Below are 20,558 nucleotides of genomic sequence, written 5' to 3' on the forward strand. Positions count from 1 at the left end.
GATGAAGAGAGGAAAAGCAAAAATCTTATTACATTATTTAATATTAACATATAAATATTGATATGTGATTTACACTGACATGACTGGAGTGTCTACATGTTATTATACTGGTAACAACAATAACAATATTTGTAACAATAATAATAATAATAATAATAATAATAATAATAATAATAAAAACGTTACTCTATATTTTACACTTTAGCATTAAGTATAAAAACAATGCTGCGTCAGGGGTTCATTTAATAAGTAACTTAATCGGCAGCAGTTGATAGCCATCATACGTGTACAGAGCACCGCCTTCTTATTCTGCTGGTAAAACAGCTTTTCTCTTGTGAAGTGTTTCAGTTTTTAGCTGTTAAGTGTCAGTTGATAAAGGAAGAACTGCTGAAGAAAAGTCTGAGCTGGTGAGTAAAGAAAAGAAAAATGCCTCCTTAAACTGACTGTGACCAATTTTGCTGAACCGTCAGGTAAAAAATACAAGCCGACATTTTGATCTGACGGGATTTATAGGCTGAGATTTAACCATCACAGTGAGTTTTAAATGTTATTTCTTGTAATGTTTCTTATGAATGCAATTATTCAATGGATTTGTCATTTTTTTCAAATCCTAAGTAGAAACTAGAGGACACTAAATTCAATAGCAAATTCAGCTTTACTTAATAGAACTAATTTATAATTATACGATTCAAGTCAATTAAATACTACTTTATTAATCCTAGACAGAAATCTAAGGCAATCTAAGCCAACAATAAAAATGTGTATTATTTAGAAATGAATCACATCTTGATTTGTCAAGTTTGCTGGATAGATTTACAATTCAAATAATACAACATCTATTCCTTTGTTTTATATCACATTATCATTTTAACCACACTGGTCAAATCAAGACCCACATTCAACTCATGAGTTGTAAACATCAAACGGAATAACGCAAGGACCATTTCTTAATACATCTCTTGTTTTCTAGAGGCACATTTATTTTAGAGATGTTCCAATACTATGAGCTTACAAAATGCAAATGCTACAAACCTTCTTCACAAAACATCTTCACTGGCTCCAGACAGGAAGTTGTAGGGCAGAATTATTTATCTGCTGATTCACAGAACTAAATACTCAGATAATTATACCCTTATTTTCAGCAGCATCAGTGAGTTGATCGTGGTATCGGTATCAATACAACTCTTATTTATTTCCATTTCTTATGATCTTTTTTTTTTATATATATATATTTTATTCCCGTTTTTTTTTTCCCCATTTTATCCCCCAGTGCTCCTCCCTAAGTCAGTCCTGGGCATTACCATCCTCTACCAACCCCAGGAATTCCTGCACTGAGCTCAGGTCTCCTCCTTATCCTGAGGAGTGAGCAGCAGCTTCTTTTCACCAGACAGTGTGGGGCTTCTCTGGCCGCACGAAGCGCGTGGGAGCATCACGTTATTCCGGCCAGATCCTCCCCACCCCATCTGGTGCCCCAAAAAAGTCTTACCTTTACTGCTCTACCATGATTCAAGTCAAGTCAAGTCAGGTTTATTTATAAAGCACTTTAAAAACACCAACATGGTCCAAAGTGCTGGACAGGCGAATGGAAAACAAACACTAAACACTGTAAAACACAAGACACATAAATAAACCAATCTTGATAAGTTAAGTGAATAAAATAGGATAGAATAGAAGATAAAAGAATAAAAGGATAAAGTAAACTCAACTGTGTTTCTAGGTGTTAAAAGCCAAGGAGAAAAGGTGGGTTTTGAGAAGAGATTTAAAACCAGACAGAGAGGAGGCCTGTTTGATTTGCTGAGGCAGGTTGTTCCAAAGTTTTGGAGCTTCAACAGCGAAGGCGCCGTCCCCTCTGAGCTTCCTCTTAGTTTCAGGCTCTCAGGAGCAGCTGATCAGCTGATCTACTGTAGTACTACAGTAGATCAGCTGATCTACTGTAGTACTACAGTAGATCAGCTGATCTACTGTAGTACTACAGTAGATCAGCTGATCTACTGTAGTACTCTAGTACTGTAGTACTACAGTGGAGCAGCTGATCAGCTGATCTGAGAGAGCGACTGGGTGTATAAGGGTGTAGAAGCTCAGAGAGGTACGGCGGGGCAAGACCATTCAAGGATTTAAAAGCAAATAAAATCATTTTAAAATGAATCCTAGACTGTATGGGCAGCCAGTTGAGGGAGGCTGAAATGGGGGAAATGCTGCAGCATAATAATAATAAAATAAATAACTTTATTTATCCGTTAGGAACTTCATTTGTGGAAAAGCATCAGCAACATTGCGTGTACAGATAACATATGCAACAGGACAGTACAGAAACAAACCACACAATCAATATAAAGCAACATACATTTGGGCAATCACAAATACTGCTGGACTTAGATGCTGTAAACCATAGCATAGATAAAATATGAGAGAATAAAGAGATAAAAAAAATAAGTCCCCCATTAAGTGCGTAATAAATACAATGATTTTAAAAAATGTTTAAAAGCGGGTACAAATATAAATAGATAAAATCAGCTGTTTATGAGTCTGATTGATGAGGGCACGAAGTTTGACATGGTGTTTGTCCTGAATTTTAGTGATCTGTATCTGTGACCTGAAGGGAGGAGCTTATACTGACTGTAGAGTGAGTGTGTGATGTCTGAGGCTATTTGTTGTCCCTTTCGTTTAGTCCTTCTGTTATAGATGCCCATCAGTGATTCCTGCTTCTGTCCAATTATTTTGCTGCTCAATGTAATAATTTTGTTTATTACGGTGAATGTTAGATGAGGATCCGAACCAAGCTGTTATGTTGAAAGTTAAAACTGATTCAATAAAACACTTGTAAAATGCTGTCAGGACTGATTGGTGGACTTGAAGTTTACGGAGGTTTCTAAGAAAACAGAGGCGTTGCTGGCACTTTAAGGACATGGATTCAGAGTTAGGTTGGAAGGTGAGGTTGTGGTCGATTACTGTCCCCAAATATCTATATGAGTCAACCCTCTCTATAGGCTGATTGTTGACAGAGATAGTGGGGATGTTGGATGGACCTCTCCGAAAGTCAACAACCAGTTAGTTTTGGTGGTGTTGAGGTCCAGACAGTTCTGCCTGCACCACTCTGCAAAAATGTTCATCTAAGCTGCGCCCGACCCTCTGAGTTGGTAGTGTCCACAATAACAATTCAATTCAATTTTTTTTTCAATTCAATAACAGTGTCAGAGTATTTCATGTATGTTATGCCAGGGCTCGTACTCCTACAGTCATTAGTGTATAGAGTGTAAAGTACCGGTGAGATAACAGAACCCTGGGGGGCTCCTGTGGAAAGTAACTTTGATGAGCTGAGGTGACCATTGACCCGAACCCTTTGATGTCTGTCTGTTAAAAATGAGAGGACCCAGAGGATCAGATGCGGATTGGTGTCCAGTTTCAACAGTTTCCTGCCCATCAAATGGGGTTGCACCGTATTAAATGCACTAGAAAAGTCCACAAAGACCAGTCTGATTAAGGACTTGGGCTTCTCCAGATGAGTGAAAGTTTCATGCAGCATGATGAGAACAGCATCATCCACACCCCTGTGCTGCTTGTAAGCAAACTGAAGAGGGTCAGCACGCATACTGAGCTCTTCCTGAAGCTGAGAAAGAACAAGCTTCTCCAAGCTCTTCATAACCAGTGATGTTAATGCCACAGGTTGATAATCATTATTACGAGTTGGATTGGTCTTTTTGGCTACTGGACAGACAATGGCAGATTTCCAGAGTGATGGGACAGAGTGTTCGGCCAGGGAGCGGTTAAAGAGAGAGCAGAAAACACCAGACAACTGACTGCAGCAGACTTTCAGCAAGCGTCCACTGATCTGATCAGGTCCTGGTGCTTTATCTTTCTAAAAACCTTTTCAACATCCACCTGCTGCAGCTCCAGGTTTCCATTGGAGAGAGTCAGTGGAGTGAGTTCAGTTATTAGCTCCTGCCGCTCCCGTGAGTAGTCCAACTGGTCGAATCTACAGTAAAACTGATTCAGGCTCTCTGCCATTTAGACACTGTCTTTTGCCCCATCCTTGATGTGGTAGGATTTCTGTTGGGAAGGCCTGCCAGTGTTTTCACGCCTGCCCAGGCATCCCTGGCTTTGCCTTCAAGAAAAAGCTTCTCAACTTTATCCTTGTAAGCTCTCTTGGCAGATTTTATTTGTTTGTTCAATTTATTTTGAATAATTTTTGACTCAGTCCTGTTTCCTGAGATGAATGCTATTTTCATTTAGAGTGGTTTTCAAGGCTTTCGTGATCCACGGCTTATTATTAGGGAATACTTTTACAATTTTGGTTGGGACAATTATTTCCTCACAGAAGGTAATGTAGTGGAGGTTTTTTTGTACGCTTTATATGCATTCTTTACATTACCGTAGCAGAGGTCAATTGTTTTATCACCTCTGGTGGGGCAAGTAACATACTGCTGATATGTTGAAAGAGTTTTGTCTAGCCTGCAACTGTTAAAATCCCCCAAGATGAAAACAGGGGAGTCTGGTGATGTGTTTTCTATCTGATGGACCCTGTGACGGCCTCTGACGTTTCCAGAGGGAGGAACGTAAACAAGCACTAGAGCCAGCTGACCAAACTCCCGGGGGAGATACTTCGGTCTAAACGACACAGCAAGGATCTCTACGTCAGGTGTGCAGCAGGAGTATTTCAAATCAGCAGATCTACTCCATTGTTTGTTAAAGTACACACACAGCCCACCGCCATGTTTTTTCAGACTACTCCCAGTATCCCGGTCCAATCTGAGCGGAATTCCAAATCCATCCAGATCGAGTTGCGAATCAGTGATCGTGTTGTCAAGCCAGGTTTCGGTGAAGCAGAGTAGGCTTGCTTCTTTGTATGCCCACTGGCAGGATATGTTTGCATGTAGTTCGTCCAGTTTACTGCGTAAAGAACGGACATTTGCAAGCAGGATGGATGGGAGCGGTGGAGTTTTTAGGGTACCGCTGAGTCTTTTTAGTCTCTGCCTCACGCCTCCCCTCCTTCCCCGCTTCCTCTTCGTACCTGATCGGTGGTGGTCTCGGCTCGATCCGGGTTGTCCCAGTAGAAGCTCCCGACAGCTGTCCAGGGTCGGTGCAGGGTAATCCATATGACGAAGAAGCAGGAGATCACTCCGGGAGTACCGCAGAATATCACCTCTGAAAGTCCCCGACGCCGACATAAGCGAATCAGCTGTCCAGAGCAATAGCAGCAGCAGGAACAGCAGCACGGTCTTCCCCATTATCAAAAAAGTGTTCTTAGCAAGTGTTCTTAACAAAGTCACAGTCGTACTGCAATCAGTTGCAACTCATTCAACTTTGACAGATTTGGATAAACTTTAACAGACTTAACGCAGACTTAACACACAGCGAGACACTCTCCACCTGTCGCCATTACAGCGCCCCTTCTGGACCATCTGGAGACGGGAGATGGAGGAAGCACTAACCGACACAAAGGGCATTGCAATAGTCCAGCCGAGTGGTGACAAAGGCATGGATAACTATTTAGAGCTGTTTTGAAAGAATTGGCTTTATTTTAGCCAGCTGCCGCAAATGATAAAAACTTGATTTGACCACCGCCCTGATCTGGCTGTCAAGCTTGAGAGCTGCATCCACTTTTACCCCAAGGTTGGTGATGTTTTACATGCCGGGTCAAAGAGCCCAGATCTGGAATGTTCCAGCGGCGCTACCAAAAACCATCAGTTCAGTCTTTTTTTCATTAAAATTTAAAAAGTTCAGAGACATCCAATAAAATTTGACTGTCATCTGCATAACAATGATAAAAAAATCCCATGCTTCCTAAGTATGGAGCCAAGTGGGAGCAAATACAACGAGAATTAAAGCTGCAAGCAGCGATGAATGGGCCCTCGCACCCTTGTGCACGTTGAGGCTGCAGTGGAAGCTTGTATGACTTGTATGTAGATTCTTCAGGGCTGGACATTTAGCGGATGACACCAGCCACAACTCTCTATATCAAACCATTCAAAAGTTATGGCGGAAAGTAGGAACTATCAGATATCGACCGATCAGAAGAAGGGGCGAGGCTAATTTGCAGCAATTATGTTCAAGGACTGAAAATTGAGTCCGATGACACCACCCAAGAGTCTTTATGTCAAACCATTCAAAAGTTATTGCAGAAAATCGGAAGTATCACATATCGACCAATCAGAAAAAGGGGTGGGGCTAATTCATGCCAATGAAGGTCAAGTACTCAAAATTGAGTCAGATGACACCACCCACGACTATGTCAAAACATTCAAAAGTTATGGTGGAGAATAGGGACTATAAAAATATTGACCAATCAGAAGAAAAGGGGGGACTATTTTGCACTAATGAAGGTCAAGTACTCAATACAGAGTCTGATGACTCCACCCACGAGTCTTTACGTCAAACCATTCAAAAGTTATGGCAGAAAGTAGGAACTATCAAATATGGACCAATTGGATGAAGGGTGGGCGCGCTTTTTGGCGTCTATCGTCGCCATGGTAACGCTTTTGACTGAGAAAAGTAATGCGCATCGTTGCAGGATTGAGACGCACATTTTGATGTTTAACACACCTGGGTGCACGTTACGGTTCGGGCCGTATTAACTGCCGAAGGAATGGCATACATTTTGCCAAAATTACACGATTAATTAAAAATTGGCTGACTTCCTGTTCGGTTTGGGCCATGGCGCCAAGAGACTTTTCTTTAAGATGCGACATGATACAGGAGAAAGAAGAAAAATAAAAATGAGGGGAAAAAAAAAATTCCTACAGATACAATGAGCCTTCGCACTGTCCCTAATTAGGGCAGCTGACTTATAATCAGCTTTATGATCATAAATGTATCGATGTGTGATCAATTATAATAGAATAAATATTATTGACACTGCCCTTCTGTTATTCAGACCACAACAAAAATGTAAACATTTGAAACAATTTCTAGTATAATGTTTGCATTGTTTCCTCCAGCAGACAGACAAGATCATCTGGTACTGTAACGACTTCCTACCAGAGTAGGGACATGGCAGAGTCGTCATCTTCTCCTTATGGTGAGTCTGACATTGATACCAAGACCATAAAATTGGAGATGCACCAATTGATCGGTCGGGGACCAGAATTTGCTGATTTTTCAGCTTGATCGGCCTGACTGGCAGGTCTCCCTCACTTTTGTACAGACTTACACGACCAAATTTACAGGATTTAAAATTTATTAAATTTTGAAACTCCAATTTAGAATAACCAGTGTAGACACGAGTTAAACAGCAATAATTAAAGACAAAGCAAAGCAGTAAGAAATTGAGAATTTTCAAAACAGTTTTTAACTGCATAGCTCCGGATGTATTGCAGATAATAAATACTTCTCTTCAAACAGGCCAGTTCTTTTAGGCCTTGAAAACTGCAGTAATAAAACCTAAAGAAATCTAATCTGGATGCTACAACACTTAGTAACTATAGGCCAATATCAAATCTGCCATTTTTGGGGAAAATCATTGAAAAGGTTGTTTTCCAGGAAATTCATGCTTTCATGATGCAAAACAACCTCTTTAATGTATTTCAGTCTGGATTTCGGCCACACCACAGCACTGAGACTGTACTCATCAAAGTCCTAAATGATATTCATCTGAATAATGATGCAGGCAAATCCTCTGTTCTGGTATTACTGGATCTCAGTGCTGCATTTGACACAGTTGATCATAACATTCTTCTCAGCAGACTGGAAAAGTGGGTGGGACTTACCGGCACTGTGGTTCAATGGTTTAAATCTTACTTGCAAGATTGGCCTTTTTTGTGTCAATTGTTTCTGTACTTGACGGTACAGAACCATGGCCTCGGTTTTGAACATGCTTGTTCACATCCTAAACGCCGAAGCACCTGCTGAAGTTCCCGGTTCGATGAAGCCAACAGGACAACGTCATACGCAAAAAGCAGAGATGAAATCCTGTGGTTCCCAAACCAGATCCCCTCCGGCCCCTGGCTGTGCCTAGAAATCCTGGCTACGCCCGGAAGTCCTGGCTACGCCCAGAAATCCTGTGCATAAAAATTATGAACAGAACCGGTGACAAAGGGCAGCCCTGCCAGAGTCCAACATGCATCGGGAACAAGTCTGATCTACTGCTGGCAACGAGAACCAGAACCAGACCTGGACCTGAACTCACTGACCCCCCACAGAATGGCACGAGGGACACGGTCAAATGCCTTCTCCAGATCCACAAAACACATGTAGACTGGTTGGGCAAATTCCCATGAACCCTCGAGCACCCTGCGGAGGGTATAGAGCTGGTCCAGTGTTCCGCGACCGGGACGAAAACCGCATTGTTCCTCCTGAATCCGAGGTTCAACTATCGGCCGTATTCTCCTCTCCAGTACCCTGGCGTAGACTTTCCCGGGGAGGCTGAGAAGTGTGATCCCCCTGTAGTTGGAACACACTCTCCGGTCCCTCTTTTTAAACAGAGGGACCACCACCCCGGTTTGCCCCCCACAGCTCTGTCCCCTTCTTCCATGTCACAGAGGCGTGTCAACCAAGACCTACGACATCCAGAGACTTGAGGTACTCAGGTTTGCGGGCTCTGTCGTTTACTGTTGATGGATTGTAGATGCTAACGTGGGCTGACGGATCTGCTGGTCTGGACTGTTGTTGAGCTTTCGCAAAAGCCGGCATTTCCGAGGGGCCGCACGGCACCGAAAGTGACTCCGACAGCGAGGAAAGTGGAACTGGCACAGCTGATTTTGTGCAGCTGTTTAATGCAGAAATGGAGGATGAAGATTTCGATGGGTTTGATTAATGCAATAACAATTGTAGTAACTTAAATCAAACACAATCAAACTAAGTTTTGCTCCCGCTCTATTTTTAAATACGCACACTAGTATGTTTGTGTGTGTGTAGACGGCGCCTTTTCGTTCGGTGCGCCTGTTAGGTTCATACACTTAACATTTGTATCATCAAACTTTCTGGAGACAAAAAGAGACACAAACACAATTAAAAATGGCTTGCGCAAGGAGAGCAGTCGAGACGTGTAAAATCTCCGACATACTCTGATTTGTCTCTGCTGCTTCCTTGCTTTTATTCACTCTGGGTGTACCCTAGTTTACAGAGCTGACTGCGCCCCTAAAGGGAGGGGGGAAGGGAGTGGTTGCAGTCAGTGGAAAGGTATAGATTGTTCTTGTTTGTTAGTAACAAGAAGTTTCCTCTTCTCTGCAGATTTCTGCTTTATGCTGATAATCAGGAAACTTCTTGTGCAGCACTTTTTAATCACTTAACACAGCATTGTTTTATCAGTGTGTCACAGGCGTAAGCAAATTATCATACGTTCTGTTAATAGCAAGCATGATAACTTACTAGAATAATTCAAACAGCGCCGTATGTGTTTTAAATACAGAAATGACACACAAAACTGAGGCTGCGCCTTTCCACATGGTTGCGAAAATACGGTAAACTGTTTTCTTCAACAGTTCTGCGGTTTAGTCCTAGAATTTTAAACCAAAATGTCAAAGAAAATAAAAAGTGGGTAAGATGGAAAGAAAAGTAGAAACAGAAAGGAAGTAAAAGCATGTTTGTGTGTGGTGGAGACCAACCTAAATGAAAAACTGGCGAGTGTGCAGGATCTGCAACACTAAAGGGCCACATCTGTCACGGGTGTGGTTTGTTGAGGACCCAAATGCAGGAGAGCAAGAGGCAGGAGTTGCAAAAAAACAGGATTTTTTTTACCAAAAACAAGAACCAAAAACACTGCAGAGCAGGATTAACAAAAACAAGAGAGCAAAAACCAAAAACAGGACACATGGAGGGAGGAAACAGTACGGACCGACATGGAGCAGGGAAAGACAAGACCAGATATAAACAAGGGGGTAACGAGACACAGGTGCAGACAATCAGGGCAGATGGAAACAGGAGGAGCAGAACTGAAAACATAAACTGGGGGAAATGTCAAACCCTGACAACATCAGAACCACAGACAGAAATATAGATAGATGTTTTTATACTTCTTTAAGTTTCCAAACTTTAACATTCCTTAAATGTTTTCTTTGTCCCTACTCTTACAGAACATGAAACATCCACTAAGCGCAGAAATAGTCTTGAATTTCTGCCACCTCTAAGTATGTTAAATATTTCTGAATTTCTTTTCTTCATGTACGTCACAATATGCTTAATTTGCGTAAGTAAGTACAAACTTCTTTTTCATCCTCCAGTGACTGAGATGAGGGTTGTTCTGCTGGGGAACAGCTGGTCTGAACAGAGTTCTGTGGGGAACTTCATATTCAGCAAGATCTGGTTCAACCCCCAAGAAGAACCAGAGCGCTGTGTATCACTTAGCGAATTTATTGGAGACAAAAAAATGGTTGTAATCAGCACACCAAATTTTTTTCATCCTGACATTCTTGAAAGCAAACTTAATGAGTTTGTAGAAGACTTGGTGAAACTCTCTGATCCTGGACCTCACATGTTCTTGCTGGTTCTCCAGCCTGAAAGCTTCACTGAGCAGCAACAGAAGAGGCTCCAATCAGCCCTGCAGTTTTATGGTGACCAGGTTTACAACCATATTCTGGTCTTAATACCAGACGGATCAGGTGGCATAGACAAACCTCAGCAACATCCACAGTATGGAGAACTGATGAGTAAATGTAATCAGAGGTTGATGTTGCATAAGAACCTTCAACGTTCAGAGCTGTTTACAGTTATGGGCAGGATTATGAAAACATGTGATAGAGCTCATGTGACCTGCGATATATATGTAGATGCAAAGTCTGAGATGCCCAGCTCCTCTGAAAACCTGAAAGAAGACAAGGGAGTCAGGATCAACTTGGATGCTGTTCGAGAAGCTGGTATGTTTCAAAATATCTTTACATCATTTGTCATGCATATAAAAGTTTGTGTTGTGCTCCTTTTCTTTTCTTTTCTTTTTGAAGACGCCTCCCAATATCACCTCTGATATTTAGTCACAAAGGCAGTTTGTTATGTGGCTGGACCTGAATAGTCAAATATTTTCTGTTGTGTATTTTCTCGGAAATCCATAAGAGTAGTCAGCGTCCCGGCGGGTGTAGGTTACCAAACAAACATCCCAGACCAATGGGGATGGTGGGTGATAGACACTGTAGATCAGATAATTCTATGGGAAGGTAAGACAGAGTACTTGAAGACTCTGGTGGTTGAAAAATGGATGCAGGTGTGCAGGGCCCACACCCAGCCAGCTCGTCACCAGGAAGGAAAACGCTGAGGTGAGCCCGAGTGACTGACTATGGTGCAATAGATAGCGCAGGGACTCCAGCAGTAGAGTGCAGAGGTGGGGGTTTCGAAAACCATAACAGCAACGATCCTTTTCCAGAATTCTAAATACAAATGGAAAGTTTGAAATTGGTCTATAATTAGCTAAAATGTCTGGGTCAAGAGAAAGTTTTTAAGTAAAGGTTAATTACTGCAACTAAACCTGTGGTTACATCCTAAGTCTAGGGATAGGTTGATTTGGTCCAGTATTGTCGCACCAATAAGAGAAAACATTTTTGAATAGTGGAGTCGGGATGGGGTCTAACATACATGTGGTTGATTTAGCTCTATTTACGACTGAGGTCGGCTCAGGGAGGTCTATAGGAACAAAACAGTCGAGACCAGGGGTTTTCAATTCCGGTCCTCAGGCCCCCCTGCCCTGCTTGTTTTAGATGCTACCCTGCTTTCAGCACACCATGATATAAGGAGCTGTGTAATCAACAGAGTTGTACAGACCTCGATGACAAACTAATGAGGACCATTAATTAGAATCAGGTGTATTGATGCAAGACAACATCTAAAACATGCAGGGCAGGGAGGCCCGAGGACCGGAATTGAAAACCCCTGGTCTAGAGTCAAGTCAGAGCCTAGGGAAGTCGCTAAAGCTGAAGAAACGCCCACAACCGGCTGGTTGATTTCTTCTCTAATTCTCGTGATTTTACTGTTAAAGAAGCTCACAAAGTCTTCACTACTGAGAGCTGCAGGAATGCACGGCTCAACAGAGTTGTGACTCTTTGTCAGCCTGGCTACAGTGCTGAACAGAAAACGTGGGTTACTTTTGTTATCCTCTATCAACATTGAATAATAAGCTGTTCTGGCTTTACGAATGGCTTTTTTTATATAATATTAGAATATCTTTCCATTGGGGGGAGCCAAGATGGCCGCCATGGAGTAAGCTGTGTTTGACGCAAGCTCCCGTTGAGCCTCTAGTTTAAGCGAAAAAAGTTACAGTAAACCGTTTCTAAACGCAACCGGACAACCTAACAAATCCACGGCGACGTCCAGATGGAAACGAGGCGGAATAAATTCAAGTATTCTGGATCCTCCAACACAAGGCCCAACACCTCCTGGGATCCGAGTACTGCCAAGATCCCAGCTAAAGTAACCCCTCCCTCACCTGCCCCAGGAAAAATGGACGTTGCAGGCTTGAAGTCAGAAATCCTTCTTTCTCTGAAAGCGGACATTTCCGAGAGGGAGTCCGGTACGGGATTCTGTTTCCAGCGTGATTCTGAGTCACATTCAGAGGGGAAGACAGGGAGTTCACTGACCCGGTCAAAGCAATTCAATTCAATTCAATTTTATTTATATAGCGTCTAATACAACAAAGTTGTCTCTAGACGCTTTCCAGAGACCCATACCCAGAACATGAACCCCCGAGCAGTTATTACATAAACAATGGCAGGTAAAAACTCCCCTAGTGGGAGAAAAACCTTAAGCCAAACAGTGGCAAGAAAAACTCCCCTTTAGGAGGGAAGAAACCTTGAGCAGGACCAGGCTCATAAGGGGGGACCCTCCTGCCGAGGGCCAGACTGGTGGGTCAGGGACGGCAACAGCACAGCAGGCAGGTGGAAGCAGCAACGGGATGACCGGGGGTGGGGACCGCAGGCCAGCATGCAGCTCCTGCAACTGTGGATTGAATTAAAACCTAAGGAAATTACTTATTCCTAAGTGTAATTTTTATGTTTCTTTATTTGCAGGAATGAGATCTATCAAGCATCCGTTCTATAACCGTAAGTGAACTTTGAAACTATGAAGTAAAATATCAAAAGGCATATTTTTTCAAGGTTAATTGAAAAATGTTGATGTTTCTTAAATATTGCGATCTGTGGTCACCCTGAGTGATTGGTGGCAAGTGGGGTTGGTTTTACTTGTTGTCCTTGTCGGGTAAAGGGTTTTGACTGTTGTCTGTGCTTATACACATATTGATTGTATTATTGGCTATACCAAAATGTACTTTAGAAACTGATATAAAGAATCCAAATGGGCAGACTATGTGACAGACCCAGAAAACGATAGAGATTTTTCAGTTGCCAAGGGAACACCTATGTGCTTCTGGCAGAGCTGGAGTAAGTGGCTGGCAGACAGATCTGGACATCTCTGCTCAGCTTGAGACCTGAACCTGGATGGATGGATGAAATTAGATTTTATAAAGTCTTGGCTTATTGCTCAGGGGCCTCATCTATAAAGCTTGCTTGCGCAGAAAAAGCGCCTGAAAGTTGCGGAAGCTGCCATCTACGCAAAGCCTCGGATCTAAAAAGAAAAAACTAACCGAAAAAGTAAAATAATTTACTTAAGACACGGGGAACTGGCGCAGGCTGTGAGGTGGTGAAATGAAGCCAGATTCATGTCATACTCTTAATAATGTCATCACATATCACAACATATATCAGACTTAAAATAATAAAATAATAAAATAAAATAGCGCTGATCGTGTTCCTCTGTGTGTGAAGCTCAGTCAATCAGGACTCTGGTGCTGCTGGAGCTGCAGCCTCCTCTTCACCCACCGCTTTAGGACAGAACAAATGAGGGGCTGCGTTTAGGGGCCCCACGGAGCCCCTCATTTCTTCCCTAAAGGGAATCAGATTTTTTTTCATATATATGAGTTTTACGTGCGCGTGAAACCTTTACGTGCGGGTGTATGTTGCCTAAATTAGGGTCCCGCATTAAAACGACGCAGAGCCTACGGCGTAGGGTACGCAGTGACGCGCACCTACGCCGTAGGCTCTGCGTTGGTGACGCAGAACCATAAATCAGCCCTGAGCAGCTCTGAGGGGAGAAGGGAGAGGAGGAGGGGGAGCGGGGGGTGAAGCGGGGCTGCGGGGCTGCGGGCCCGTTTTTGTATCGCTTTCATACAGTGTCTTGATAATTTGCAATTTGTTGCGCCGGGGAACTCACGGCGTTTAGCGCAGCAACGGCGTGCTGCCACTCACTCGCTTTATTTTTTTGTATACTATTAATATACTTATTCTAACTTTTACTGTGACCACCAAATAATGTAGTTTTCCTGTCCTCCACCTCATCTACAACATCTAGGTCTACGTGAAAGTCAGTGTCACGGTGGCTGCTCCCTCTCATTCATTCTGACGCCAAACAGGCTGCAGGAAGCCACTGCGCATGCTCAGTAGGCTCATCCATATGCATTTATGGGCGTGTAGAGGGCGGGATATGAGGTGGATTCAGCTACGCAGCCTTCCAGCTGGCCTGTGATTCATAAAGGAACGTTGCGTGCAAATCTGCATGCACATGGTTTTATTGATCCGGATTTTTTTTTGCGCCCGGCATTTTCGGCTTTTGAGTGTACGTGCACTTTTAGTATGACTCCTACGCAGTCCATTTTAAATGAGGCCCCAGATATTTTACCTAGGTGGGAATAGAGAAGGACGTTAAGAAAGACGTCCAGACCTTTGTTCGTGAGTTAGCAGCGAGATGTGTGTGTGTGTGTATATTTATATATATATATATATATATATATATATAGATAGATAGATAGATAGATAGATAGATAGATAGATAGATAGATAGATAGATAGATAGATAGATAGATAGATAGATAGATAGATAGATATATGTATATGTATATATATATATGTATATGTATATATATATATATATATATATGGGACGGGTCACAGCTGTATGTGAGAAGATGCAGCTCCACACTACTGTCGCTTCCACATAAGACAGATGCCAACCAGGTAGACTACAGGTATCTTTATTCCTCAGCTCTGCAACACACATTTAACAACAGTGGTATGAAGACAGGGGATCTGCAGTGGTCTCAGGATACCGTCTGAATAACACATGAAACACGTGTAACCAATTAAGCTAGGTTAACACAAAAAATAGTTTATCCGATCTTCAAACACACAATTTTAGTAACAAATAATTACAGTCTTTTCTACAGACAGTTAGCTTAGATCCTTGTAAGAATATTACACGGCAAAAATCAAAACATTAACTTTTGAAACGAAATAAAATCAATTAACATCCTGGACCATGCAAGACCACAACTTACCACAGTGAAATCCTCACTGGTCTGTGCGACCCCTCGCCAACCACTGCGCCAATAGATGGCAGTGTTGCACTACTTTTGCACAATTTAAATGGCTATTATCCTACTATTTTTTATATATTTTGCTAACAAGCTAAAGTCACAAAAGTCCCACTGCGCACCAGCGGGTGTACAGCATGACCCCGCTCTGATATAGAAAAAAAAAATCCCCAAAAATATATAGTATATTAGTATACAGAAAAGGTTTCCCTTTTCTTCCTTATTATTATTATTCCGCACTCTTTTTTCGTCCGTTAATACGGCCCGAACCGCAACGTGCACCCATGCATGGCATACACCGTTAGATGCATCTCCATCGTGCCTCGATGGGCATTACTTTTCTCAGTCAAAAGTTTTATCGTGGCAACGCTAGATGCCAAAAAGCAAAAAAAAGGCGAAAATTCGGAAGCTTATTGCTCGGCCGAACTTCGTAGAGACATTGTTCAAACTCGATATTTACCTTTCATTTTTTTTTTATTTACATTTGACTTTGGATGCTTGTTGCTAGGCAACAGGTTATCGTAGAGACATCATACAAATATTTCCCGACTCGGCACGCTGTGGACTTTAACATATTCAAATTTCATGAAGCTGTGATTTAAGGAAATTTTATGTCAAAATCCATGCCAAATGGCCCCATTCATTCGGATGGGGTTTTTTACCACGGTGAAAAAAAAACCCTATCCGTTAACGTAGCCTGAACCGGAACATGCACCCATGCATGGCATACATCGTTAGATGTGTTTCCATGTTGCCTCAATGGGCATTTCTTTTCTCAGTCAAAAGCGTTACCGTGGCAACGCTAGACGCCAAAAAGCGTGCCCCAATAATAACTATTGGGAGCACAAGAATGAATGCAATACAACCGTAAACACCTCAAACTGACATAGAACCACCCCGAACACAAACACTACAGCCCCAAACCAAAGCAGCGAGAGGGGTCGAATGGGCGGTAGGGCATGCCCATATCAAAATTTCCTGAAATTTTCTAGTTATAATTAAAACTCTTCATGAGTGGCCAATGTCTCCAACTCTGACCTGTAATTTAAACTTTATGTTTTCTCTCTTTCAATTTGTTTGCAGCCTCTTCACTCAGGATTGTACTGCTTGGGAAAAGTGACAACAAAATAACAACAATTTCTAAGCTCATTACCACGGAAAAGGTTTCTACTTGCTTCAAAACCCATATCCGCGGGCCAACCAAACCCTGTGAGTGGAAGGAAAGAGCAGTAACAGTCGCTAAAGCAAACATTTTCACTATGTCTGAACAGGATGTCAGAAAAGAGATGAAAGCATGTGCAGGTTCGTGCTTCCCTGGACCAAATGTTCTGCTGCTGCTGCTGAATCCTTCTGAGTTTACTCAAGAGGACAGACAAAGACTGGACTTCACTCTGAGATTGTTTGATCAGGATGGTTTTAAACGGTTAATGATCATCTTCACACATGTAGAACATCAGCCAAGTTCTGAGGTAAATCAGCTGCTTCACGACTGCAGAGGAAGAAGGTACAACATGGTCGATAACAATCGTACACAGCTAATGGAGAAGATTGAGAACATTGTTGATGAAAATGAAGGGACCTTTCTCACCTTCACTGAGCACGTGAAACCCTCTTTAAACCTGGTTCTGTTTGGGAGGCAAGGAGCAGGGAAAACCTCGGCAGCCAAGGCCATTTTAGGTGAAAGAGACCATCATTCAGTCTCCGACTCACCAGTGTGTGTCCAGAATCAAGGAGAGGTGTGTGGACGTCGGGTTTCCCTGGTGGAGCTGCCTGCCTTGGGTGGAAAACCTCCAGAGAAAGTGATGGAGGAATCATTCAAGTGTGTCTCCCTCTGTGGACCTGAGGGCGTCCACGCCTTCGTCCTGGTCCTACCTGTGGGTCGTGTCACCAATGAGGACAAGAGGGAGCTGCAGACCATCCAGAACACCTTCAGCTCTCGAGTCAATGACTTCACCATGATTCTGTTCACCGTGGAGTCAGATCCCACCCATCCAGACGTTGTTAACTTTGTGGAGAATAGCAAAGACATCCAGGAGCTCCGTCAGAGCTGTGGGGGGGGGGGGGGGCATGGTCCTCAACATCAAGGACAATCAGCAGGTCCCACAGCTGCTAGATGATGTTGGTCGCATCAGATATGAAGAGCCCAGATGTTTCACCAAGGACATGTTCACCAAGGTTCTCATGAAGAGGGTTGTAGAGCAAGAAAAGTGTTATAATAAGCCTAAAATTGAAGCCATAAAACAGAGCACGGAGGCTCTCAGGATAGTCCTGATAGGGAAGACTGGCAGTGGGAAAAGTTCTGCTGGAAACACCATTTTGGGTGAAGAACTTTTTAAATCTTCATGCAGCTCAAAGTCAGTGACCAGGTTTTGCAAGAAAAAAACAAAAAACGTTGACGGTCGGCCTGTCGTGGTCGTCGACACCCCCGGGTTGTTCGACACGTCTGTGTCCAATGACGTCGTTCAGCAGGAGCTTGTGAACTGCATCAGCTTGGTGTCTCCTGGACCTCATGTGATCTTACTGGTTCTGCAGATCGGTCGATTTACAAAAGAGGAAAAAGACAGCGTGGATCTCATCAAGAAGTGCTTTGGCAAGAAATCAGCAGACTTCATCACGGTCTTATTCACCAGAGGAGACGATCTCACCCAGTCCATTGAGGAGTACATAGACAGTGACCCCCTCTTACAACAGCTGATACATGAATGTGGCGGGGGATACCACGTGTTCAACAACAAGGAAAAGAAAGATCGAACACAAGTCCGAGAGTTGATGACAAAAAGCAGCAGAATGCTGGAGAGAAACGGAGGCGGATGCTACACAACTGAGATGTTCCAGGAGGCGGAAGAAGCGATCCAGAAGGAGCTGGAGAAGATCCTCAAAGATAAGGAAGAAGAGATGAAGATAAAGCAGGAAGAGCTGAAGAGAGATCATGATGAAGAAATGGAAACCTTGAGAGGAAGAATGAAAGAAGAGATGGAAAAAATAGAACAAGAGAGAAAAAAACGAGATAAGCAACTGAAAGAAATGGAGGATAAAATCAAAAAGGAGAAGGTCGTGAGAAGAAAAGAGCAAGAAATGAGAAAAAAGAAAGATGAGATGAAGAAAAGGCAAGAGGAAATTCAAAAACAGGAGTGGGATAAGAAACTTGAAGGACAGAAGGAACAGAAAAAAGAAGAGATGAGAAAACAACAAGAAAAATGGAAGAAAGAACGAGCGGAGTTGTGGGAGGGACGGCATCGAGAAGAGGAACAGAGACGACAGGAGGAGCGAGAAAGAGCAAAAAAACTGCAGGAAGAGTACGAAGAAAAAAGAAAAGAATATGAAAAACAAAGAAAAGAAGAAGATCGCCAGAGACAAGAACAAGAGGAGAGGGAGAGAAAACAATTAGAGGATAACTACAAAAATCAGCTAGAGAGCATGAAAAAGAAATATGAAGAGGACGCCAGGAAACAAGCAGAAGAGTTTAATGATTTCAGACAGAAATATACGGAGGACTTCGCAGCTCTGGTGGAAAAACACATGGAAGAAATGCAGGAAATGAAGCACGAGTTTGAAAGAAAACTGCAAGAGACAGAAGAGAAACATGAGAAGGAAAAAGAATTGTCAGATAATCTTTCAAGGCACAAAGAGAAAAATCTCCAGGAAGAGATGGAGAAACTCAAAAAGAAACAAGAAAAAGAGATAAATGAACTGGAAAAGAAGTACAAAGAAAAATGTAATATCCTGTGATCCTCCCATTGTCTCTATTCTTAACACATCAGATGGACAACGATCTGAAAAATCATATAAAATGCAAATCTCTCAAAACATTTAATGAGGTGAAATGTCCTGCAATTCTCAAATAAGTAAGAAAAAAAACTGCTGAAGAGCGGTGCAATATAAAAAGAAATGTACTTCAGAGATGTCTAAGTGTTCCAGAGAAATTAAAATGTTATGCTTTATTAAAACGTTTTACATACATTAATGTTTCAGTGATGTAGATGCTGTTATCATCAAGAATGATTGATTACAAATAAAAAAATAAACATCAGTCAGAAGTTTACATGTTGCTTTTTTTCTTTTAAAGGTCCCACTGAGTGTAAAACCCAGTTTACCTTTGTAGTTTAAAAAAGATACTTGGTGAAGTGGATGGAGATGCAGTGAAACTCGAGTCCTATTGTTACTTCCTTCATATGCAAATATCACTATTAAAATACTCACCTGAAAAATGATCCAATCCCAATAACTGCAGTGTTACATAACATATAAACGTTGTCTTGTTTGGATGCGCTTCTATAATCAGTAAACCCCAGGAACATCAGATCACCAACGTTGCAGCACAGTGGACTTCCACAAGGATAAGAAGATGAAAACTGGGTTTCATAACGATGGAAAATGGAAAATGTCAGATGAAAATGTTGTGAACCAGGTCGTTTATAAGATGTATGTACCTTCAGAAAGAAGTGACCGATATTCGTATACATAAGATCCCGGTGTCCTTTACATCAGAACCAGCTGTTATTCTGCAAGAGTGTGGGACCAAGGGACAGGGACCAACCTGTTCCAGGGAAATGTCCCGGGAAGAGAGACTCCCATACTAAGTGACCCCAACATTTCATTTGACACTGTTTATCCAGTCTTGAATGTTTAACTAATGTTTGACTTGGCTCAGCTCCTGATACTCAAACAAGGATTATTCCAACCATACTGGCATCACAACAACCAAAACCTGTAAGTACTAAAGTAAGTTTTCTTAGAGTTTGGGGGATAGAAAAAACATATCTATTCAATTCAATTCAATTCAATTCAATTTTATTTATATAGCGTCTAATACAACAGAGTTGTCTCTAGACGCTTTCCAGAGACCCATACCCAGAACATGACCCCCGAGCATTTATTACATAAACAATGGAGGTAAAAACTCCCCTAGTGGGAGAAAAACCTTAAGCCAAACAGTGGCAAGAAAAACTCCCCTTTAGGAGGGAAGAAACCTTGAGCAGGACCAGGCTCGTAGGGGGGGACCCTCCTGCCGAGGGCCAGACTGGTGGGTCAGGGACGGCAACAGCACAGCAGGCAGGTGGAAGCAGCAACGGGATGACCAGGGGTGGGGACCGCAGGCCAGCACGCAGCTCCCGAAGCTCCGGCCCAATCAGCAAGTCCCAGGTTGGGGTGCAGGGTCGGGGAAAGGTTGAAAAGGGGAAAGGGGAAATATCTGTTATTTGATCTACGATGGAAAGCCACAAAGTGTCACTTAAGCTGGTTTCTTATAATGTGAAGGGTGTCCTTAACCCAGTTAAAAGTA

The 20,558-nt window shown here is 42.5% G+C and overlaps 1 protein-coding gene across 1 annotated transcript; it reads left to right on the forward strand.

Moving 5' to 3' along the window:
- The first annotated feature begins 341 nt into the window (after positions 1-341).
- LOC133451335 (GTPase IMAP family member 8-like) lies at positions 342-19,256 on the forward strand. Its single transcript, XM_061730304.1, is given in 7 exon segments — positions 342-407; positions 6,939-7,015; positions 10,008-10,061; positions 10,155-10,787; positions 12,924-12,956; positions 16,361-17,328; positions 17,330-19,256. Coding segments are annotated over 6 exon segments (3,393 nt in total). The 5' UTR covers positions 342-407; positions 6,939-6,987; the 3' UTR covers positions 19,007-19,256.
- The last annotated feature ends 1,302 nt before the right edge of the window (positions 19,257-20,558 follow it).

This window comes from Cololabis saira, chromosome 9 (assembly GCF_033807715.1).
Source record: "Cololabis saira isolate AMF1-May2022 chromosome 9, fColSai1.1, whole genome shotgun sequence".
Lineage (NCBI taxonomy): Eukaryota > Metazoa > Chordata > Actinopteri > Beloniformes > Belonidae > Cololabis > Cololabis saira.